Source organism: Vipera ursinii (assembly GCF_947247035.1).
Source record: "Vipera ursinii genome assembly, chromosome: 1".
In the NCBI taxonomy this organism is placed as follows: Eukaryota; Metazoa; Chordata; class Lepidosauria; order Squamata; family Viperidae; genus Vipera; species Vipera ursinii.
In genome coordinates, this window is record NC_139512.1 from 43,152,801 (window position 1) to 43,178,706 (window position 25,906).

The 25,906-nt window shown below is 38.1% G+C and overlaps 1 protein-coding gene across 3 annotated transcripts in view; it reads left to right on the forward strand.

The window, feature by feature from the left end:
- The window catches only part of FOXN3 (forkhead box N3), a 244,485-nt gene that overhangs the window by 205,055 nt on the left and 13,524 nt on the right, over positions 1 to 25,906 (forward strand). For all 3 annotated transcript variants that reach the window (XM_083375499.1, XM_083375500.1, XM_083375501.1), the window contains one exon: positions 12,702 to 12,810. In XM_083375499.1, coding sequence (XP_083231625.1) covers positions 12,702 to 12,810 — 109 coding nt within the window. The remainder of the gene's footprint in view (positions 1 to 12,701; positions 12,811 to 25,906) is intronic.

Below are 25,906 nucleotides of genomic sequence, written 5' to 3' on the forward strand. Positions count from 1 at the left end.
TACCCAAATCTGTTTGATTTGGGTAACATAATCTCATACAAGGATATTCTGAATGAGGAGGGGGAATTGAAACTTAGGAATGAACTAGAATTACAAGGTATAAAACTCGATTGGTGGGCCTACTTACAAATCCAATCGAGATTTAGGAAGGATAAAAATGAATGGGGGATATATACCTCTGAAACAGCATTGGACAAAATATTATTGGGACCGGACTCAAAACAAATAAGGAATTTTTATAAATTACTTTTGGGATATAAGCTGTTTGAAGAGCAAGTGAAAGACCCCATGTTGATCTGGGCTAACAATTTAGGACATAACATCGACCTAGATACTTGGCAAACAATTTGGGATAGGAATAAAAGGATAACACTGGCCTCATCGTATAAAGAAAATTTATTTAAAATGTTTTACCGATGGCATCTTCCCCCAGCCCGCTTAGCAAAAATGTACACAACAGTATCTCCCAAATGTTGGAAGTGTTCTGAAGAGATAGGCACATACTTCCACACGTGGTGGTCTTGCAGTAAAACACAAAAATTTTGGAGAATGATTTGGATTTGGCTGAAAGAAATATTGAAACAAGATCTGGAGTTTAGTCCAGAACTTTTCTTGTTGGGAATCACGAAAGAGAAATATCCTAAAGATGTGCTATACTTAACGATCCATATTATCACAGCAGCTAGAATATCATTTGCGCAAAAATGGAAAAAGAATGAGATCCCAGGACAAAAAGAGGTTATTAGGAAAATTTGGGATTGCGCTGAAATGGACAGATTAACTTTGGAATTAAAGAATAAAGATCAATCAGACTATTATAGAATTTGGAACAAATTGTATCTTTGGATGGATAAAAAGAAAGGTCTCTATTAGGTTTTACAGACTAGCTCACTGTTTTAAATATTGTGGTATTTCACCAATTTGTAATCTAAGTGTATTTAAGTGTATTTTTGATGTACATATATACATGTATATATATATATATTTAAACATTGTAGACAAAAAGGTTTGTCAGCTCGCTGGTACTGTGTCCAATGTTTTTAAATAATAAATTTAATTAAAATAAAAAAAAAAAAAAAAGAAAAAACCATCCAGGCGCCATTTTTTTCAGGACTAGCAAGTCATCTACTTGTTTTTCCATCTCGACGTAGTTGTCCTGAACTATTTGTCTTCTCTTCCAGCTTTTTTTTAAAAAAATCCTCAGGTTCCTTCTGATTTATATAGGAAGTCTTTTCCTTTTTCCCTATTGTCAATTTCTTTCCTGGATTTTCCATTGTCTGTATTTGTTGAGCAGTTAAATCTTCTGTCATAGTATTTAATTGTTCCACTTTTTCTGTAGTATTCTGTATAGATGATTCTTTAGTTATAGTCACAGTTTGAGTTTGCATATCCGGCTGCCTTCTTGTTTTTTTCTGCTTCTTATTTCATCACCAGCTGTAAGGAGAGTTTGAAGAATTGCTTTCCACATACAAAGGGTTTGTTCCTGATCTTCGTCTGTAGGGAAAATCTGCTCCTGATCTTCTTCCATAGTAGCATATTAAACTGAAAGCTTTACAGTAAGGAGCACAGCTGAGCTTCTCGCAGCTGATGTTTCAGGGTTGCATGTATCTTATCTATTTTCTGGGCTGTCAGCCAAGTCCCTTTTAGACCATAACAGGTTGAAGTATCACGTTTGGCCACAAGATGTCACCCCAAAGTTATTTTAATCTTTTCAGTTTTTTCTTCTATTTTAAAAGGAAAAACCCAGATCTTCAGTAAAAATAGAGAGTAAAAAACAGAGAATAGAGAGTCTTTTAGTCCATAAATTTTAAGAAATCAAATTCCAATTAGGATCCAGTTATTTTTTTCAATGCTTTAAACTCCTCTGGGTAGTCAGTCACCACTGTTTCTAGAGGGAGGCCTAAAATCTCCTTCCCTCTCCACAGGGGAGAAAATACTTTAGCAGCTTATGCAGGTACAGAAAGTAATTAGGATTTAAGAGAGATAGATCTCACCCAGTCTCTTCCATGCTGCTTTGAAGTTGCCTGATGGTAAGTGTGACTTTGGCTGTCTGCAGCCTAGTGACGAGCCATATTTCTATGGCTGGTCTTTCGTCCGCCATTTTGCCGCACAGCTGCCATGGACGCCTGGAAGAAGCTGTCTTCCCCGTCCAGTTTCGCATCGCTGGAGGACCCTGAAAAGGGTCGAAAGTCACCCTGTAGATGTGACCAGCAAGGAGGGGCCCTCGCTGGATTGTGGGAGAGCAGTAGCTCTCCCACTAGAGCCAGAATCCTTCCAAACCGGCAGATGTAATTTGAGTCTTTCATTAACTTTACTGGAACCACTAAAATAATAGTTATTAACTATCAAGAACTATCATAATGTATGTTCTATAACAAGTGGACTGGTATGCACGATTCTCCCTTTTCTAAAACATTAGAAGGCAGCAGAAGAAGCAAATGGATGGAAACTAATCAAGGAGAGAAACAACCTAGAAATAAGGAGAAATTTCCTGACAGTGAGAGCAATTAGTGGAATGGTTTGCCTTCAGAAGTTGTGGGTGCTGTATCACTCAAGGTTTTTAAGAAGAGGCCACTTATCTAAAATGGTATAATTCTGTGAAATTGGTTGGGCAAAGAATAATGCCTGGTCCAAGGTCATCCTATGAGCTGTATTTCTTTCTCCTAGTCCATCATGACTGTCTCTCACTGATTTTGTCTTAAATCTATAAACAGATTTTTAGAATGGTAAACAATGATAATTAATAGAACAGAAATTAAGTTGAATATTGTCTTTATCAATATACAAAGGACCATATCAGAGAATAAAAGTGTTAATAATAAAAAATATTCCATAATATATCTGCCTTTTAAAATGTCATAAAGAAAAAAAGTATGATGGCAGAAGCAACTGAATAATTTCAATGCCATAAAATGTTCCATAGCATAAAATACTATTGATAAATTATTAAATGGGAGATTGTTCTGCATATAATAAATAGGTTTACTATTTTTATGTTTGAAGGTGTCAGAGAATATAATCACTATATATGTGTGGCCATCCAAAATAAATCAAGAATGAACCAAATTTCTGCAATGTCAGAAAGTTTTTCATTGCAGAACCAAAACTAACAATATGGGTAATTGGTTCATTTAGAATATTTTTCTATATACCTCAACAAGTAATTATCCAACTTATACAGAACCTCATACAACAGGTATGCATTAGCTGCTTGAACAGGGATTTAAATTTCACTGGAATGCTCTATTTGAGTTTGATGATATATTTATATTTTTTCAACATTTTAAACAGAAACACGGTATGGTATTCCATACAAATCGGTAAACAATCACCAGTTGTTTATTAAAGTTTCTTGGTAGTGACTAGTATAAAAGATATTATCTTCATGAAACTTATCTTTTCTCTCAGTTTGTAGAACTGCAAGGTCTGCATATGAAAGATAATCAAACAGTAGAATGGATTAATTTACTGGGGGATCAGGATTCCATGTTGCTATTTAATTGTTGCCTTTAATACATATGATAAGGTATTCTATGTTCTTTGAGTTGGAGCAATTTGGGAACAGACATTTGGGGTTTGGACAAGCTAAGTATTATAAGGCTTATCTTCCAAAGTTTGCATTTGGCTTTTCCGATCTCTGTATGATTGTGATTGACTTATTGGTTTCTATGGAGAAACATTTTCACTTCCTTATATTTTCTCATATATTACCTATTGATGTTTCCATGTTTAAGAATATTCTGCATCTAAATCAGCTGTTGAGACAGTATCATAGAGGGATTTCTGGAGATACAGATATAAGATGTGAGTTAGACCACATTTTCGGTAGGCACATACCCAATTTATGTTTCTTTTTTTACTTACATTGGCTGATGTTCATATGAAGTCACTGCATTTAATAATGTTTGTATCCAAATGAAATTCTGGGTGAGTTAAATTTCTGTGGCCTAAAATCAGATCACTGTTCTGTCATTTTTATTGAGCCAAACTTTATTGTGAGATAGTCCGAGCACCAGTCCAACACAAGAATTCAACTGAAGTTGGGACTTCCGGTGGCGACGCGACGCCGAAGACAGCCGTTTTTGGGCTGCCCGCTCCGCAGCTGTGTATTTTCATCGTAAACAGCGCCGACCAGCTGTTTAGATGGATTTGAAGCCCCCTCCTCGGGAGAAGAGGAGGGGGTGAGGCCCCAGGTAGGGGTTGAGCTCTCTGGGGCCGCCTGAGCTGAGAGTTTGGGCGGCTGAAGGATGAGCCCCCCCAAAGCCTGGGTTGCTCCGAGCTGCGCAGCGCCTCTGCTCCGGGATTTTTGGAGCAGAGCCAGGCGTTAGCAACCACCCCTGCCAAAAGGAAATACTTTTGATTATCAAGATGCAGGCAGAGCAGTACAGGAGGTCAAGGTGATGTGGACTCTTATCTTTACTCTCTAGCTCAATGGATTTTATAGCTTTAAAGTGAAAGTGTGCAATAAGTGAAAGTGGGGGAAGATGGCGGCTAAAACTTCTAAAGCTCTTCGGAATGCGGGGTCTTCCCTGGTGCAACAGACCTCATTGCAAGCTTTGCTTCCTCATGCATCTCCTCCGGTATTGACGCTAAAGGATTTACAAGATGCCCTTGGAAAGCATTTACAATTGATGTCTGATATGATGGATGAAAAGTTGAAAAAGCTGTAGGAGAAAATGGAGAAATTGGAGAAGAAGATGGAAGAGAAGTTTAGAGCAATGAGGGTGGACATGTTGTCTATGATTGAATCCGTAGCTGAATGTGTGCAACAGCTGGATGTAAAAGTGGAGGATCTCAGTCAAAAGAACTCTATATTAGAAGTAAAGGTATTAGAAAATGAAAATATAAGGGATAAAATGGACGGAGAATTGAGCCTTGTTCAGTATCATCAGATGCAGTATGCTATTAGAATCAGGGGTTTAAAGGAGAATGGTAAAGAAGATTTAAAGCAGCTGATTTCTGAGGCTTTGGAAGGGGTACTGGGCCAGCCAGCATCTGAAATTGAGGGAAATATGGACAAAGTTTTTCGTGTAAATTCATGGATTGCAAAACAGAGGAAGTTACCCAGAGATGTGGTGGTCTATTTTACAAAGAGAGTAATTAGAGATGAAGTCATTCAAGCTGCTTATGATACCAAATTGGTAGTGGCTGAGCAAGAAGTCTTGGTCTTAAAAGAGATTCCTCCGAAGATCCTAAGGAGAAGGAAAGATTTTGCATTTCTAGTACAGGAACTTAAGAAACGTGATATTAAGTTTAGATGGGAGATTCCAGTTGGACTGGTGGTGACGCTTGAAGGTAAAAGACATTGTTTGGTTACTGTGGCTCAGGCACGTGATTTTTATAGCAATGTGTTAAAAGCAACCCCCCTATCATTTTTGGAAGCTGTAAAGGGATACGCTGAGGGAAAGCTTCAAGACGTTACAGATAGACAGACAGAAGACAATGGTGTTGGAGGGGATCAAGTCACAGTCTCATCGGTGGTTGCAGGAGGCCGGAAGATGACGCGTGCCGCCCTGGGAAGAGTGAGACGAGAGCAAGAGCGGGACCAGCAGAAAGTTATGGAATCTCCAAAGCGTGCTTACAGTGAAGATCTGGGAGGGGAGCGGTCTAAAGAAGTTATGGGGGTCATGACAGACGTGCTCCAAAGACTGGGATTAAGAAAATCTATTCTGAGTAAAGCTCTTTTTTTGTTTTCCTCTTTTTCTTTTTTACTTTATTTGTAATATTAATATTGTTTGTATTCATTTTATATGAGCTAGAGGGAGATAGAATTAATAGTTTATTGTTGATAACATAGGGGTGCTTACGTTTGTTTTTCGATTTTATACCCTGTATTTAGCTCTGGGAAGTCGGGGGGGGGAGGAGGGAAGGGGGAGAGGGATAGGGAGGGTTAGATAGGGGTGGGGGAGGGGGGATTAAAGTCAAAATGTATTGTAAAACTTTTTAAATAAAAAAAAAAAGAATTCAACTGAAGTTGCCCACTTCCTTTTTTTTTTTGTTTAATTTGAGAGTAGGACTAGTAAATCTGCAAAATAGGGACATATTAAAAATGGGAAATCTGTGTACTTTTACCACACTTTTTAACATTAGCTTCTGGAATTATTCAATATGAATATTGAATTATTCAATTCTCTATTATTAATATAATGGTTAACAGTTAACCAAAAACTAAAAATGAAGTGTGACATCATTAAAAAGGCCTTAATTTTACTTAATGAGCTCTTCATTGTATCTAATGAAGGGCATCAAGACAAAAGCTTCTGATGGAAATCTTAACATTTGGACAGATACCAGATCACTGGCATTTTTGTCCCTAAAATCAGTGATAATAAGGGAAAGGATATATCAGTGTTTTCACTTTGATATTCTTTAAAGGAAACATATAAAGTATATTCTCTATTGGACTTTTGGTTTGTCCATTAATAAAGTTTGCAAGGAGAGATATGAGCATGCATATATGTCCAATAAAATATGTTCTAAAGTTGTGCCATAATATTCAGATAAAAGTTTTAATGGATTTCTGTCCTATTTTTAAAGTAAAGTTTAAATTATTGCTTAGTACAGATTACATCTCTGTCCCTTTTATGAAAAAAATGGATTCAGAAGCTAAAGGTAAAAGAACCTTTTTCAACCATCATGGTTAATTCTGCAGTGGGATTCTTAGTAGGATTCCTAGTGATTTGAATAATGCAAAATCAAAGTGTGGAATATTTAAGTTTGCAAAGCAAAGCTATACCTTTTATAGCCTATTCATCCTTCCCATATGTATGGCCATATTTAAAGCATTAACCCAAGGTTGGTTGCAGTAAATCTGTTAAGTTATAATTCATAAAGCTCTGTTATTAGAGAAAAGTTATAATGTGCATATCTTTATATTATATATTGTGTTCTTAGGTCTGACTAGACAACCTGTGCCTTGGTGGATCATCATTTCAGAGATATTTCCTTACCAGAATGCATTCAACAATAGTTTCTAATGTAGTGCTTTCACTTGAAAAACTAGGATACATTCAGAGATGTATGTGCCTTGAAAACAGCTAAGATTGATTGTGTCAGACAGTCAGATATCAGCACAGAAAAAGACATTTTGTATTACATTATAAACTTGGATTTTGGATACATTCTGTATGTTAGTCCATTTGAGGTACCTTGGTTCAAAAGGTTTTGCCCTATGGTGCAATGTTTCATTCAGTTAAAGATTACAGGAATGAGAGTTTCATTGATAGTATAGATAGATAGATAGATAGATAGATAGATAGATAGATAGATAGATAGATAGATAGATAGATAGATAGATAGGAAGGAAGGAAGGAAGGAAGGAAGGAAGGAAGGAAGGAAGGAAGGAAGGAAGGAAGGACAGACAAGACAGACTTGTCACATGCAGAATAATGCAAACAACTGAGATAGGATCCTGGTCCAGTAGACCCACAATGATAAGAGTTGATGAGAAAAATAATAAGAGATAGCACAGCTAGAACTGACTGCCAAGGAATAAAAAGAAATTAAGCAAATGCAAATTAGATGCAGTTCCTGCCTTATCCTTAGATTGATTTAGGAAGTTTTCTGGCATATTTCTTCGTGCACCTCCCAGCTGTCAATATTTGAACACATTGTTTTGTGTTTCCTTACCTAAGGGATTCTTTCTATCTAAAAAAAGCATAGTGTATTTATAGGCAAGACCCGAATTTCATTTTTTTTGAAAAATATTGTGCTATGAAGCTAGCACAGATATTCCAGATATTTTGCTCTACAACTCCCCTTTTACTTGATTTTGTGGTATGCCAGTTGAGGTTAGATTCTCTTTCATTTCTTGTCCTATGAAAAGTAACCATTCTCAGGGAAATATAATGACTGCAAATGAGACAAAATCAAGTTCTTTTTAAAGTAAGGTTAATCAACCTGGAGATTTTCAGATGATTTGGGTTTCAGTTTCCATTCACTTTAACCAGTTTATCAAATAGAAGTGCACTGTGGAAGTTGCGAGGAGACATGACATTGTCCAGCCCAGGGGTAGGCAACCTTAGCTCTTTTATGACTCGTGGACTTCAACTGCCAGAATTCCTGAGCCAGTACAGCTGGCTCAGGAATTCTGGGAGTTGAAGGCCACGAGTCATAAAAGAGCCAAGGTTGCCTACCCCTGGGCTAGCCCTAGTTTAGAATTTGCTTCAGTGTAATTACAAAATAGACTTCTACTAGCTCATTTGAAGAAATGGTTATGTTAAACTGAGTCATCTAGTCTATTCCCAATATTTGTAAGCTTTTACATATGTTTCGGGCTTTATCTTTTAAGCAACTGTCATGAAATGAATAAAGTAACTTAAATGTGTAAGAGAACTGCTACTATTGGGAGTGCTAAAAGTGTTTGCTAGACAGTTCACTAGCTTTCTAATTGTGGATGGTGGCAGTAATTTTCAGTGAAATTATTGTTTCCATAGAAACAGTATGTTTATGCTACTTGCTTTTTAATCCACTGTGGGGAGCTACTGTCTCATGTTTGAGACATGCCAAGTATGATATGCAAAACTCTGCTAAAATACAAAGCACATTTTTGTTTATTTTAATGTTAACCTTATTTGTGGAAAAATTAAGGCAAGAAACTATTAAAAGCATTTAAAATTCAGATCCGATAACCTCATTTGCAAACAAATACAAAATATAGATAGATGGTATAAATATCCAGACATGCTACTGATGCAATGTTTCTTGGGGTTGCAGACCACATTTCAAGTTAAAAACAAAATATTTGAGGAAGAAGTATATTTGTGAAGAGACTTAATAACAAAACAAAACAAAAATGGTATGGGAGTCACTCTGTAATTAGGGATAATTAAGTCTTAAAAAGAAAATTCTAACTTCAGATAGTTCAGATCTGGGACATAAATTTAACTATTAAGTTTTATTCCATATTTCATTGGCATACAAATCTTTAGCTAAAAAAGATATAATGTTCTCATTAATTTAATCTTCTTAAGTCGAGTCAAATATTATTAAGAAATTGAGAGTAGGCAATAATGGGTTTCTATTTCACAGAGCAAGGGCCATAAACCATGGAAATGGGAAGCTATGTTTGTAGAAAAAAATCCAGTTTTACTCCATCCAATTTAGCTGCCATTCTGTTGTCTGTATCAGTTTGATGAACAAAATTAGTGAAAAAGAAGTTTATTTTTCATTATGGAACAAAAAATGAATAATAGATTGATCAAGCTTTCCTTCTATCTTTTTTTTTCTGTCCCCTGCAAATAAAAGCCCTGACCCTAGGTATATTTGTATCATTGAAGTATTTTTGCAACTTTTTGATGTATACATTCTATATTATCACAATAATATACATTCTAATAAAATCACAATAGTAATGGGAAGATTATTATGATAGCTAATTAGATATTATAGCCAATATTTTCCAACCAAGTTAGAGTATTTGCATTGGAAAATGTATAGTCGAGGCTCAAATGTTTCCTGTGGAAATTATCATTTTCTAATATTCCTTTGCCTAAACATTTCCCAATTTTAAAAAATCTGGAAAAGCCATGGTTTAAGTTTGCAGGGGATGTGGGGCTCCTATAGAGCCTTCTTCCATCCAAAAAGCCTTAATAATGTGGATGTTTGTATCTATCTATTTTTGTTACAAAATATTGGAAAAAGGCAGGGATTGAGGCCGATACAAATTGGTAGGGTATGTGTGTCCTCCATTTGGCTGAGATTAGAATTTATTAATGGACATTATATATTGTTGTTGTGCCTTTACTGAAGAAATTAGACCATAGTTGTCCAATCTTTTTTTACTTCCTTGGGCCAAATTGAGTGAGGAGGAATTGTCTTGGGTCACATATAAAATAAATAATACAGTAAATATATATAAATAACAACCTTTACTTTTTAATATTTTTATTTATCTTGTGGGGCCACATTATGAGCTGTTGAGGGCCACATGCAGCTGTGGACCATGGGTTGAGCACACCTGGGTTAGATTTTGATGAAAACCTTGGCATCTATGAAAACAGAAGAGCACTTTTTCTTTCAAATATCCTGTAACAATTTACATTATTCTTCATATTAAGCATTATTTCAAATGTGCCTTTTGGTGAATATGTTGGTAACGAGCCTGGGTTTTTTATATTGTATCTGTTGTAAGATTTTATTGTTATTTATTCTACTAATTGTATGAATAGTTTAGTCTAATTTTGAATCGTACCCTGTAAAATGCGCAGAAGTCAAAAATGCAAATTCATACTGCCTAGCACACTTGTATGAAATACACAAACAAACATTTTTTGAGGTAGTCTTTTAACTGTAATGTAAATATTTTAGGGGTTCTGCTCTATAGTTTTCTGCCTTTCTTATTTCAAAATATAGAAAAACAATATCCACCATTTTAGGAGTCATGATAAGGGAACTCTGAGTCCAAACAGGGAGCCCAACAATTGCTATTTGCTACGCTTGACCAAATCCACTACTTATCAGCTATTTAGAAAGGAAGTAAAGTACTGCACAGAGAAGTAATAATTGAGCCTCTGTCTCTGATAAAGAGCTTGCTTTTATGTATTAAATGAGAGTTGGGAGTTAATGCCATTTGGAAAGGGGGAAACCTCATTCTAAAAATCTCCATAGATTTGTAATTGCTATTGATATAATAAATACAAACCTGGGTATTTTATGGCCTGTGGGCCACATCCAGCATGGAGGCTGTCCCTATCTGGCTCACACAGTTGGCGGGGGTCTCATCAGGTACAGCAGTGGGTAGGGTGGAGTGGGGTGGAGTGAGCGGTCCTCCACAACAGTCCCTGTGGCCCCTTGGGAAAATTAATTGCCCACTGCTAATATATACATTTCATATTTAAGATGTAGTGTTGTGTGATTGTCTCTTCATTGTCGGTAAACTTTCTAAAGCTGTTCATACTGGGAAATTCCCTAGACATGCATCTTTTCTAATACATCATAATTGTCTTTTGTTTTAAATTCCTAGGCATTATAAAATAAAATTAATATGACTGTGTAACAAGAGGGGAGGCAGGCTTAACTGTTCTCCTTGTAAATAAAGAAAACTAAAAGGCCAAGAAAAAAATCTGGGTTCATGGACACTAAGGTTACAAACAAGAGTATGTGTAGTTAGCAAAGGCATGAAACTTAGTATAAAATTTAAATGATTAATTAGATTTGGGTCCTCAGTTGCTGTGCATGAGTGAGTGAGTTTGTAAAATCTTTAGCACTTTTTTCTTAATTGGTGATGTTGGATCAAAAACTACTGTAGCATGAAGCATTTCTAACCACCAACATGCAAGATTTTTGTCAATCCATCTATTATTCATGTGCGCATATAAATTGAAAGAGAGATGTTTCCTAAAGTTGTCAGATCCTCCAAAACAGAGATCAGCATTTGTTGGGTATGGCATTTGAGCATGCAAATGTACTTTTGTTAGTGCAATGCCTTTATTAGATACAGGCTAAACTTCCATAAACTGAAAATAGACTATTACCAATTGCCATTGTGAGGTAGGAGATATCTGCTAGCTCTTCCTCCTAGCAATATCCTTCGTACAGTAGTTAAATATGTAGACTCTTACAAAATACAGTAATAATTCTGCTGCATTAGGTCCAAGATCTATCATTTCACAGTATATTTTCCCAGTGGCCATTCACATGCTTATCAGAAGCCTGTAAGCAAGGCATGAAGGTAGTAGGACTATTCTACCAGTTGCACATCAACCACTACTAATTAGAAGTATATGTCTTGCTGAACAACCTGATATGGATCTATGGGCTTCCCACGTTTTATGTCAAAATTAGGATGTTTTTAAATAATGTAACAATGGAAAAAAGTAATTCTATTTTTGTAACATTGTATTTAAATGGGCTTTTACTTTAATTAGATCAAATTACTTATATACTTTACATACATTTTACTGTATTAACTGGAGTAAAAAACAAATTACAGTAATGCATTATATATTTAAAAGATTAAAATTTTTGAAAAATATTAGCACAATTGGCATTTTAAAATTCAAGAAATTGCACATTCCCTATAGATTGTGTATACTGATTTCTCCCTTTCGTGGCCTTTGAAAAAGTTTCTGTAGAGATTGCAGAATTGACTGCAATTGCGAAATTTTACAACTCTTTTAATATTTTTCCCGTCATGGGAGAATAAGTCTGAATCCTTTCCTATTTCAGTCGCCTTCAAAACATGCCTATAAGGTAGACCATTACTTTTAGTCCCCATTTGAGGAAAGAATACTGCTGCCAAGGAAATGTACAGTATATACTTGAGTTGAATGAATTTGCAGAATTGAGCTTCTCAGCCAGATTACTGTTTTTTTCTAATTAGTTTAGTAGTATCAGTTCTGGTCGTGATTTCGTTTTTGAAATGCTAGGCAGGGGTCTTTCCCTTTCTGCAAAGATTACTTTTTGAAATAGATTATATGTCAATCTTCAACTTTGGAGTATGTGTTTTCTATTCCACTATATCATGGCTTGTACGAAAACATCTTACCTTAACCACTTGGTAAGTATGTTGCTGAAATGAAGTTTGGACCAAGAACATTTCAACTGGTGCTCTTAGTAAGCATTTTTCAGCAACCTTTCACAGTATTTGTGACTATACTTTGACCATGATAAAACTAATAAGATCTTCCCCTGTATGTGATTGGAAAACTGGCGACTTTAATGTAAAATTGATAGCCAATTTTCTTTTTATTTGTCTTCAGTGCCACCTGGAGTGATACAAAATGGAGCTCGCATTCTGAGTAGAGGAATTTTCCCAGGAGTTAGACCACTGCCAATAAACCCTATTGGAAATATGGCTGCAGCAGTAAGGTAAGAATTCTCAAGTGCAATATCAGTAGCACTACACTTAGTTGTACAATGGACTCAGTTGGATCTCCAATGTAATATGTATCATGTCCCCAAGATTATACTCTCTGTGAAAGCCAAGAAAACCAAGAATATTAAAACCTAAAAGGGCTTTAATATATTTTTAATTGATTTAGTACATTTGGAGACATGTAAACATGACTTAGACTCTTCAGGTAGACCATGAGAAGACATTTCTCTGTGACTTTAAACTCCTAACATAAGAATCAGTGTTCAGATTCATAAACAATATTCACCTACAAATGAATAATTTCAACCTGTCCATATTTGTCATACAATATATAAGATGCAACCCTTCCATCAGCAATTGCAACTTTGGCAAAATATTAAGGGAAGTCTGCATTTTAAATTTTTAAAAGCTGTATTGGATTATAATTCCTTATAGTTATTGGACTATATTGAGGCCCCCGACCTTTTGCGCACTAGGGACCGGTTCTGTGGAAAAAGATTTTTCTGCGGACCAGAGGAGACGTGGTTTTGTGTGCTGCCTGCATCCCGTGGATGGGGCTTTGCTTGTTTGTGCGGACCGGTTGCTGGCATGCTGCGGCCCGGTGCTGGTCCATGGACTGGGGTTTATTGCAAACCCCTCTCCAACTCCTCCCAATCCTGATGTGATCACATATATAACATTTCCACTCTCATTCTGAAGCAACCAGTGCACCCTCCAAAATGTAAATATAGTCATCCATCATGACCAAAGAGTTGTCCACTCCTGCTTTAAAGTGTGGCAACCTGCAACTGAAGAGTCATGTGGAGCCCTCATGCTATGTAGAATCATAAAGTTGGAAGGAGTAATTCAGTTTATTGAGTCAAATTCCCTGCTTATAGGAGTTACCAAAGCATTCTTGAAAGATGGTTGTGTAGCCTGGGTTTGAACATGGTGTATCCAGTTAAAGAGGAGTCTACCATCTGAAAATAAAATTAATAAAGGAGAATTTTTGTAGCTCAGGTTCGACATGGGGGGTCCTTGGGGTTCTCTGAGCTTGCTTGTTTTCTTGCAGACATTTCATTACCCAAACTAGGTAACATCACCAGTGCAGAAAATGAAATTGGAGATGACTTTCAAGAAGGTGGAATAACAGATAAAAGAGTGACTTACAGAATAGATGACACAGTCCAGAGACTGAAGAAAGAAACTCAAAATAATCTCACCTTGATTTTGTTTATTATAAAATTGGAGGGGGAAAAAAACAGACATGCTTTCAGGATTACTGGATTGGAAGAATCCAGTTAATATTTGCTGTTACTATAAGCTACAACAACAAAAAGCCGCATTCCTGGAATCCGTGCAGTGTTGATGTCTTAACTGACCTACTTCAGAACGCTGAGATCAGCTGTATGGACAATTGGGTATCCTATCAAAGATCTCTTATTGTTAGGATTTGATAGGGGGATGGGGAGAGATTGGCTAGAATTTCCCTTCCTATAACTTAAATCCATTAATTTGTGTTCTGTACTACAGAACAAGAGAGAGCAAATCTTGCTCATCTTCTGTGTGACTTTCTTCAGTTATCTGAAAAGTGCTGAAATTTTATCGCCCCTCACTCTTCCTCCTCAAGTCTAACACTTCTCTTTCCCCCCTGCCAAACATGCTTCTTCAAATTCTTTTTCAAAGGACAGTTTCTAGTCCCCTAATCATCCATGTTGCAATTTTCAGAACCTTTCCCATTTGTCTAACTTCTTCTCAAAGTATGAGAACAGAACTGAACATAGTGCCTGAAATAGAGCCTGTCCAAAGTAGAATAAAATAAAATTTCATGTTAATTGGAAACCATACTTCTGTCAATATTTATGTTTTCATGTATATACTGTCTTTATGCCTGAAAAGAACATCAGGCTTACTCTTCTCATGCCTATTGGAGTTCATAGGTTAGAAGCTGAAAAGGAAGGAGTGCAAATAAAGGAGCAAAACTGAATGGATAGAAAGTAGAATAAATGAGATAAACTTTTATAAATTATCTTTCTATTGCCCAGAACCTGGCAAATTGACAAAGAAAAAATACTGCTGATATTCAGCCTCTTGTCAGTTTTCCAATAGGAATATTTCCCTGTATGTGCTTTACTAGGTAGGACCATGTAATCATTCTTGATTGATTAAGTGCCATCAACTTGTTTCAACTTCTAGTGACCACATTGATTTTCTCCTCAATTGTTGTTGTTGTTGTTAGCTGCGAAGTCGTGTCCGACCCATCGCGACCCTATGGACAACATTCCTCCAGGCCTTCCTGTCCTCTACCATCTTCTGGAGTCCATTTAAGCTCACGCCTACTGCTTCAGTGACTCCATCCAGCCACCTCATTCTCTGTCGTCCCCTTCTTCTATTGCCCTCGATCTTTCCCAGCATTAGGCTCTTCTCCAGTGAGTCCTTCCTTCTCATTAGGTGGCCAAAGTATTTGAGTTTTAGCTTCAGGATCTGGCCTTCTAAAGAGCAGTCAGGATTGATCTCCTCTAGGACTGACCGGTTTGATCGCCTTGCAGTCCAAGGGACTCGCAGGAGTCTTCTCCAGCACCATAGTTCAAAGGCCTCAATTCTTTGGCGCTCAGCCTTTCTTATGGTCCAACTTTCACTGCCATACATTGCAACAGGGAAGACCATAGCCTTGACTATACGCACTTTTGTTGACAGGGTGATGTCTCTGCTTTTTAGTGTGCTGTCTAGATTTGCCATGGCTTTCCTCCCCAGGAGCAAGCGTCTTTTAATTTCTTGGCTACAGTCCCCATCTGCAGTGATCTTGGAGCCCAGGAAAATAAAATCTGTCACTACTTCCATTTCTTCCCCATCTATTTGCCAGGAATTGAGAGGGCCAGATGCCATGATCTTGGTTTTCTTAATGTTAAGTTTCAACCCAGGTTTTGCACTCTCCTTCTTCACCTGCAACAAGAGGCTCTTTAGTTCTTCTTCACTTTCTGCCATTAGAGTGGTATCATCTGCGTATCTTAGGTTGTTGATATTTCTTCCGGCAATCTTAATTCCAACATTTGATTCATCTAGCCCTGCCTTTCTCATGATGTGCTCTGCATATAAGTTAAATAGGCAGGGCGACAGTATACAGCCTTGCCGGACTCCTTTCCCAATTTTGAACCAATCAGTGGTTCCGTGTCCAGTTTTCACTGTTGCTTCTTGACCCGCATATAGGTTTCTCAAGAGACAAATAAGATGGTCTGGTACTCCCATCTCTTTAAGAACTTGCCACAGTTTGTTATGATCCACACAGTCAAAGGCTTTAGCATAGTCAATGAAGCAGAAGTAGATGTTTTTCTGGAACTCCCTAGCTTTCTCCATGATCCAGCGTATGTTGGCAATTTGATCTCTAGTTCCTCTGCCTCTTCGAAATCCTGTCTGTACTTCTGGTAGTTCTCGATCCACATACTGCTGAAGTCTAGCTTGTAGGATTTTAAGCATGACTTTACTAGCATGAGAAATGAGTGCAATGGTGCGATAGTTTGAACATTCTTTGGCACTGCCTTTCTTTGGAATTGGAATGTAAACTGATCTTTTCCAATCCTGTGGCCACTGTTGAGTTTTCCAAATTTGCTGGCAAATTGAGTGTAGCACTTTTACTGCACTGTCTTTTAAGATTTTGAATAGCTCAGCTGGAATACTGTCACCTCCACTAGCTTTGTTGTTGCTCAGCTTTTCTAAGGCCCACTTCACTTCACATTCTAGGATGTCTGGCTCGAGGTCAGTGACCACCTCATTGTGATTATCAGGGACGTTAAGCTCATTCTTGTATAGTTCTTCTGTGTAATTTTGCCACCTCTTCTTAATCTCTTCTGCCTCTGTTAGGTCCCTGCCATTTTGGTCCTTTATCATGCCCATTTTTGCATTAAACGTTCCCTTCATCTCTCCAATTTTCTTGAAAAGATCTCTGGTCCTCCCTATTCTATTGTTTTCTTCTATTTCTTTGCACTATTCATTTAAGAAGGCATTCTTATCTCTTCTAGCTATTCTCTGGAATTCTGCATTCAATTGGGCATATCTATGTTTTTCTCCCTTGCCTTTCGCTTCCCTCCTTTCCTCAGCTATTTGCAAAGCTTCCTCAGACAGCCATTTTGCTTTCTTGCATTTCTTTTTCTTTGGGATGGTTTTGGTTGCTACCTGTTGTACAATGTCACGAACCTCTGTCCATAGTTCTTCAGGCACTCTGTCTATCAGATCTAATTCCTTAAATCTATTTGTCACCTCTACTGTATATTCAACAGGGATATGATTTAATTCATACCTGACTGGCCTAGCGCTTTTCCCTACTTTCTTTAATTTAAGCCTAAACTTTGCAACAAGAAGCTCATGGTCTGAGCCACAGTCAGCTCCTGGTCTTGTTTTTACTGACTGTATAGAGCTTCTCCATCTTTGGCTGCAGAGCATATAGTCAGTCTGATTTCTGTGTTGACCGTCTGGTGATGTCCATGTGTAGAGCCGTCTCTTGGGTTGTTGGAAAAGAGTGTTTGCTATGACCATCGTATTCTCTTGACAAAATTCTATCAGCCTGTGCCCTGCTTCATTTTGTACTCCAAGGCCAAACTTGCCTGTTATTCCAGTTATCTTTTGGCTTCCTACTTTAGCATTCCAATCCCCCATGATGATAAGGACATCGTTTTTTGGTGTTAGTTCTATAAGGTGCTGTAGGGCTTCGTAGAACCGGTCAATTTCATCCTCTTCAGCACTGGTGGTTGGGGCATAGACTTGGACTACTGTGATATTGAATGGTTTGCCTTGGATTCGAACTGAGATCATTCTGTCATTTTGAGGATTGAATCCCAGTATTGCTTTTCCTACTCTTTTATTGACTATGAAGGCTACTCCATTTCTTCTGAGGGATTCTTGCCCGCAGTAGTATACCTGATGGTCACCCATTCCTGTCCATTTTAGTTCGCTGATACCTAAGATGTCGATGTTCAGTCTTGTCATCTCTTGTTTGACCACGTCCAGCTTTCCTTGATTCATGGATCTTACATTCCAGGTTCCTATGGAGAAAAAAATCTTTACAGCATCGGACTTTCCTTTCACCACCAGACACATCCACAGCTGAGCGTCCTTTCGGCTTTGGCCCAGTCGCTTCATTCTTTCTGGCGCTACTAGTACTAGCCCTCTGCTCTTCCTCAGTAGCATATTGGACGCCTTTCAACCTGAGGGGCTCATCTTCCAGCGTCATATCGTTTTGCCTTTTGGTACTGTCCATAGGGTTTTCATGGCAGAGATACTGGAGTGGGTTGCCATTTCCTTCTCCAGTGGATCACGTTTTGTCAGAACTCTCGGCTATGACCTGTCCGTTTTGGGTGGCCCTGCACGGCATAGCTCATAGCTTCATTGAATTACGCAAGCCCCTTCACCACAACAAGGCAGTAATCCATGAAGGGGTTCTCCTCAATTATCTATCTGTAACCTGGTCTTTCAGATTTTCTAACAATGTACTCATCGCCACTGTAACTGACTCAATCCATCTTACTGCTCCTTGTCTTCTTCTCGTTCCTTCCACCTTTCCCAATATTAGAGCCTGTTCCAGAGAACTAGATCTTCGCATAATGTGTCCAATGTAGGATAATTGAGCCTGGTCATTTGGATCTTGAAGGAGAACTCTTGAGTTGGTTTCTTTTCTTGACCATCCATAATATTCTCAGGAATTTTCTCCAACTCCAAAATTCAACAGTGTTCTCCAACTCTTCCTATCCTCAGCATCTAACTTTCACTTCCATAAATATGGCTTGTACAGTTCTGATCATTGTAGGAATAGGTGCATCACAGCATTTGAATATCTTTTCAAGGTCTCTATGGCTGCTCTGTCAAGTGCTAGTCTTACCTGTTCTTTCTTTACTGTTGATGGTTGATCCTAAAATACAGAAACAATATATCACTTCAGTATATTCATTGTCAATTCTAAGGTTGGTTGTTTTACCTATTGTTATTAGTTTGTCTGCTTTATATTTAATTTCAGTACTATTTTTTTCCCATTGCTGCTTAATTTTTATTACTAGAACATGCAGATCCTTTGCATTTTTGTCTATCAAAGTAGTATCCTAAGCATAGCAGAGATTTTGATGTTCCTTCTTCGTTTTAAAACCACATTCTTTTTCTTCCTTTGATATACAATTTATTCAGCATATAGGTTGAACAAATAAGACGACAGTATATAGCCTTGTCCATTGCTTTGCCAACATGAAGCCAATCTGTTTCACCATGTTTTTTGCCCATAACATGGTTTCCTGAACTGTATATAAAGCTCAAAAATTACATCAATTATAACAGCATAATAAAAATGCATACATGCAGAAAAACTATATGATAATTTTCATCCTATGAAGACTTTCTCATAAGAAAAGAGCTAAGTATAGCAACTAATGTATTTGTTTAAGGCATTTAATACCACAAAGAAATCTTATCATAGCTTTAAAACATAGAAATATAGAAAATTGATGGCAGAAAACGTCCTAGTGGTCCTTCAAGTGTGCCTTTCGAGTTTATTTGCTTTTTGTTTTCTTTTAAATTTTGTGTTATATTTAATTATTATTTTATTTATTTTTATTTTATGTTTAATTTTCATTGGGTGATGAACAAGTGTTCAAAACATGTTTAAACTCAGTTACTGATGATTAACTCACTATCTCTCCCGGAAATTGGTTTCAAGCTTCTGCTTTTTCTGTGAAGTAATACTTTCTAACATTACTTTTTAACTTACCTCCTCTCAGCTTGAGGTTATGACCCCGTGTTCTTGATTTATGTTTAATATTGATAATACTGCCCTCTAGAACCTTAATCACATCCTTAATATATTTAAAGGTTTCAAGTATCTGTAGTCCTAATGTTTTAAAAAAATTCAGTTCCCTTTTTTTTCTGCAGCTCCTATGTGAATCATGAAAAAGATATGAGGCCTTAGTTGCTGCCTGGAGTGGCCTTGAATCAAAATATTGCTTTTCAGCCTCTCACAGTACATTAATCCTATACTTTGTTTGAGGAACCTTTCTTAGTTTGTGAAGGCCTCCTGGGATGTAGTACTCCATGTAGTAGTGTTGGTTTATTTAAGGTAGAGGTTAGTTCCACCAATCTTGAAGGAGACAGTAGTATATCTCTTCCTTAAGCAGCCATCAGTAAATTCAGCACATCTAAATAATTTTTATTCATTCTCCAAACTTCCATTTTTAGTAAAATTTATTAAGAAGATGGTCAGATTACACTTCAGTGAGTCCTGGAGAAAAGTTATCTGGACTCAGTTCAGTCGAGATTCACACTGGGTCACAGTATGGAGATAGCATTTGTTGCACTTGTGGATGGTCTCCGATAGAACATGGGCAGAGGTGCTATAACTCTCTCAGCTCTTTTTGATATCATTAGAGACAAGATTTAGTGGTTAAGACACCAGGCTAGAAAACAAGAGACCATGAGTTCAGATCCTGCCTTAGCCATGAAAACCAGTTGGGTGACCTTGGGCCAGTCACTCTCTCACAGCCCAACTCACAGAGTTGTTGTTGTGGGGAAAATAGGAAATAGGTTGGATACATTCACCGCATTGAGTTATTTGCAAAAATAATAAAGGAAAGGTACAAATAAATACTTTAAAAATACCATCAATCATGGTATCTTTCTGGACTGCCTATAGAATTAAGAATGGAGACCCTATATTCTGGTGGTTCTTTCTGTGGCCAGTTCTAGTCAGTATTGGTAGAAAAGAGAGATTGAACCCAGCGTTTCTGTTGTCTGTGATGCTCTCTCCTTTGCTGTTTACTATCTATACAGTAGTATAGATGAGGAATTCCCATCAGGTTGAATATCACTATATGCTGATGATACCCAGTTGTACATATTTCTCAATTTAGCCAAGTTATGCTAAGTTCTTGTACCAGTGCTTGGAAGTGTTCTAGATGGGGAGGACAAACTCAGGTTCAACCAAAGCAAGTGGATGTTTCACCTACTGGAAATTGAGCCTTTTTATATCTGGTATTGAATGAAGTTACACTTTTATATTTAGTTGTTGTTAGCTGCGAAGTCGTGTCCGACCCATCGTGACCCTATGGACAACGTTCCTCCAGGCCTTCCTATCCTCTACCATCTTCTGGAGTCCATTTAAGCTCACGCCTACTGCTTCAGTGACTCCATCCAGCCACCTCATTCTCTGTTGTCCCCTTCTTCTATTGCCCTCAATCTTTCCCAGCATTCGGCTCTTCTCCAGTGAGTCCTTCCTTCTCATTAGGTGGCCAAAGTATTTGAGTTTTAGCTTCAGGATCTGGCCTCCTAAAGAGCAGTCAGGGTTGATTTCCTCTAGGACTGACCGGTTTGATCGCCTTGCAGTCCAAGGGACTCGCAGGAGTCTTCTCCAGCACCATAGTTCAAAGGCCTCAATTCTTTGGCGCTCAGCCTTTCTTATGGTCCAACTTTCACTGCCATACATTGCAACTGGGAAGACCATAGCCTTGACTATACGCACTTTTGTTGACAGGGTGATGTCTCTGCTTTTTAGTGTGCTGTCTAGATTTGCCATGGCTTTCCTCCCGAGGAGCAAGCGTCTTTTAATTTCTTGGCTACAGTCCCCATCTGCAGTGATCTTGGAGCCCAGGAAAATAAAATCTGTCACTACCTCCATTTCTTCCCCATCTATTTGCCAGGAAGTGAGAGAGCCGGATGCCATGATCTTGGTTTTCTTAATGTTAAGTTATACTCAGTAAGGTAAAGGTAAAGGTTCCCCCGCACGTGCGTGCTAGTCGTTTCCAACTCTAGGGGCCGGTGCTCATCTCCGTTTCAAAGCCGAAGAGCCAGCGCTTGTCCGAGGACGTCTCCGTGGTCATGTGGCCGGCATGACTAGATGCCAAAGGCGCACGGAGCGCTGTTACCTTCTCACCGTAGTGGTCCCTATTTTTCTACTTGCATTTTTACGTGCTTTCGAACTGCTAGGTTGGCAGAAGCTGGGACGAGTAACAGGCGCTCACTCTGTTACGCGGCACTCGGGATTCGACCCGCCAAACTGCCGACCTTCTGATCGACAAGCTCAGTGTCCTAACCCACTGAGCCACCGCGTCCCTTATACTCAGTACAATTGTACAATTCAAGGATTTTCCTGGACTCACAATTCCTGCTAGAGGAATAGGAAGACCTTCACATATATTCATCTTGTGCACCAATTGCACTGATTTGTGGACTGGGAGCATCTGGACAGTTATTCATACTTTTTTTCAGCTTATGAGGGGAGTATGCAGTGTGTTCTATGTGGCCCTGTTTTTGAAGATCACAAGGAAGCTGCAGAATACAGGAACGTAAACCATCACAGCCATGCTATGATATTCCCATGTAACACTTCTGTTCTATGAGCTACACTGGCTACCAACAGGCTTCTGAGTGCTTTTTAAGATGCTGCACATCATCATAGATAATATACTTCATGGTACAGGACCTGCTTATTTGAAGGACTATATGTTTTCTATAACATCTGTATTTGATCTGACAGGGTTGGCATGCATTGGGTCCTATAGATTAAACAGTGCCATTTGATGAGACCCTACCTATGAAATTGGACAGCCCTACAAATGTGATAAATAAATTTATCTCTAAACTTCTCTTGCCAGTTTCTTCCCAATTTTTTGTCACTTTTATTTTTAAATCCATTCACTGTTGGGGGGTCCCTTGTTCTAGCTCTCTTTGCACAGCTTTAATTTTTTTTTTCATTTCCTCAAAGTCACTTTGCTTTTTCTCTGCATCTTTTAACATTATCTGTTCTTTCCTCTCTATATTCTTTCCTCTTACTTATATCCTCTTCATTATATGCAGATTATATATCTTTTGCTTTTCATTTTTGTATATTCATTTTTCTAACACATATATTTTTTTCTTATACACTTCCTGTGCTTATGCGTCCATCTCTTTCCAAGAGCTATTGCGATATCTCCAAATAACGCCAATACTGAACATTCAGTGCATCTTCTGCTAATAAAGTTATGCCTGTGAATTTACATTTTTTTATTTTGCCATGTACATATATTACTGGATTTATATTTAAACCACATATCCAGTGACTGTTCTTATTCTTGGATCTGAATGACCTAATCAGTTTTTTGTGTTGTCTCATTTTGTTCCTACCCATTCCTACTATCATCTAGTGAAATATCTTTTCTCTTGAATCACATTCTATCAAAACGTTTCATGTTTCCTTTGCCCCCATTGATCTCTGATTCTTCCATGATCACTATTCACATGCATTGATCAATTTATTTCTACTTCCAGACATACAGCAATCTAAATTATACTAATTAATAGTTTCTGATGTTCATTTTAGCTCTTTTGATTATAATTAAACTAATACCTTTTAGTTTGAGTATATTCATCAACTCCAGTGCAGATGATCAGATCACCGTCATCCAGAACTATTACATCCTTTTTTTCTCAGTTTCATAAATTTATTTATTATTTCATGTCATTATTAACATAGTTTATTACAGGCTTTCATATGTGGTGGTTATCACTCAAATGGCGACATTGATGTTGATTCCTGACACCCATCATAACTTTGATCAATTGAAATAATCATTCTGGGTAATTAAAAGAGCTCTGAGGGTGAAGGTTCATTCTCCAAGCTTGAAGGTTGGTTTCTGAACTTCGTTACCAGGCTAGGTAACATCGTCAGTGGTGTTTAGGGGATGTCTGCATCGGTGTTCTACTTATATAAGGGTTTCAGGTGTGGGAGTGTCAAGTGAGGGTCTTGTGATGGGCCAGATGGGAGACCTGGCTCAAAAACAGTAACTGTGAGAGGGACCTTGGAGTCCTAGTGGATGATCACTTGACTATAAGCCAGCAATGTGCAGCAGCAGCCAAAAAAGCTAATACAATCCCGGGTTGTATAAACAGAGGCATAGAGTCAAGATCACGTGAAGTATTAGTACTGCTTTATAAAACCCTAGTGAGACCACACCTGGAATACTGCAACCAATTTTGGCCACCATACTACAAAAAAGATGTTGAGACTTTGGAAAAAGTGCAGAGAAAAGCAACTAAGATGATCAGGGGCCTGGAGACTAAAACATATGAAGAAAGGCTGCAGGACTTGGGTTTGGCTAGTCTAAAGAAAAGACAAAACAAGGGCGACATGATAGCAGTATTCCAGTATTTGAGGGGCTGTCCCAAAGAAGAGGGTGTCAAACTGTTCTCCAAAGCACCAGAGGGCAGGACAAGAAACAATGGTTGGAAACTGATCAAAGAGAGAAGCAACCTGGAATTAAGGAGAAACTTCCTGACAGTGAGGACAATTAACTAGTGGAACAGTTTGCCTTCAGAAATTGTGGACGCTCCATCACTGGAGGATTTTAAGAAAAGACTGGACAGTCACTTGTCTGAGATGGTATAGGTTCTCCTGCTTGAGTAGGGAGCTGGACTAGAAGACCTCCAAGATCCCTTCCAGCTCTATTCTGTTCTATTCTACTAATGGTTTGGGGAGTTATGTGATGCAGAAATATATGTAATAAATAAATATTGAAGGTGCCATTGCAAAATGGCTGCCATGGAGGAGTATGAGTAGTTAGATACACTTGAATGTGTATCTCCAAGTTCTCTTGGAATACTTTTTCATTACCAGTTTACTTTTCTCCTTGTTGAAGGAAAGTGGGCAATTTTCTAAACATAGCTCTGGGATGTAACAGCCCACCATTTTTTTTACAAAGTTTAAGGGGACCACTGGATTTAAAGGCATTTTTTAAATAACAAACTGTTTTTTGTTAAATAATTTTTCTAAACTATACTTATGCGGTAGGAAGCCTGGGAAATGCTAGTGAAAGTGTCTGTTGAGCACATCAGTTCCCACAAGCACAGCATTTGCAATTCAGACTGGCCTCATTTGGGAAAGCTTTTAGGCTTTTAGACAGCTTTTCCTATAAGTGCATTTCATCTGTTAAACACAGTGGGGGTGGGAGAGGCTTCTATGCACTCACAAAAAGGCAAGGACACTCTAGTTGCTGATTTTCATGGCTGTGCAAAGATCTGGATTCAAAAGACAAAATGATATTCAGCACCTGCATGGATGCATATATAGCATCTATTTGGGAAGATCTTAACCTCTATGTATCTTTTTCCAAGGTCATGCAGTGGCAGCTGCTCAGAGCTACTTTAAGGTATTCCCAACAGATGGTATGTGTGTCCCTTTGTGTGCTTCAAATCTATTTTGCTTCTAATTCAGGATCTATTATTTATTCTTCCAGATCCTTGCATAAAGGTTTGTCTTCCTCAATGTGCTGGTGTTATTTTTTTCTATTAAAATACTGGATTCTTGATCACCTGTTCAAAAACAGGCAACAATTTGCATTTGAGGTATTTTAAGCATAGGGACGCGGTGGCTCAGTGGGTTAGGACGCTGAGCTTGTCGATCAGAAGGTCGGCAGTTTGGCGGGTCGAATCCCGAGTGCCGCGTAACAGAGTGAGCGACTGTTACTCGTCCCAGCTTCTGCCAACCTAGCAGTTCGAAAGCACGTAAAAATAAATGCAAGTAGGAAAATAGGGACCACTACGGTGGGAAGGTAACAGCCACATGACCACAGAGACGTCCTTGGACAAACACTGGCTCTTCGGCTTTGAAACAGAGATGAGCACCAGCCCCTAGAGTTGGAAACAACTAGCTCGCATGTGCGGGGGAACCTTTACATTTACCTTTTAAGCATATTCATTTAAATAGATTTGTTAAAATAAAAGTATTTGGCGTGCTGTATAATTTCTCACCCCTTGTCCCCTGCCTCTTTAGTTTTTGCCTTTTGGAGCAAAACCATAGTATGCAAAGGCTCAGGTACATCTGTTTTCCCAAGCGTCAGATTCCCAGGCAATTGGATCTTTTGGATCCTGAGATATTGAGCATACAAATGGATAAAGACATTTTAAGCTGTATTATTAACTTAAGCAAACAGATTTAAAAAGCATTATATGAAGTTTTTACCAACAAGCAATGATGGTGATACCCAAATCTCTTGTAAGTTGCCAAGAGCTCCTTAATAATAACAGCAGATAATACCCTAAGACTGGCTAGTTTCCACCCAGTGCTAGGTTCTGTACAGAAGTTCACAACAAACAACACCAATATTT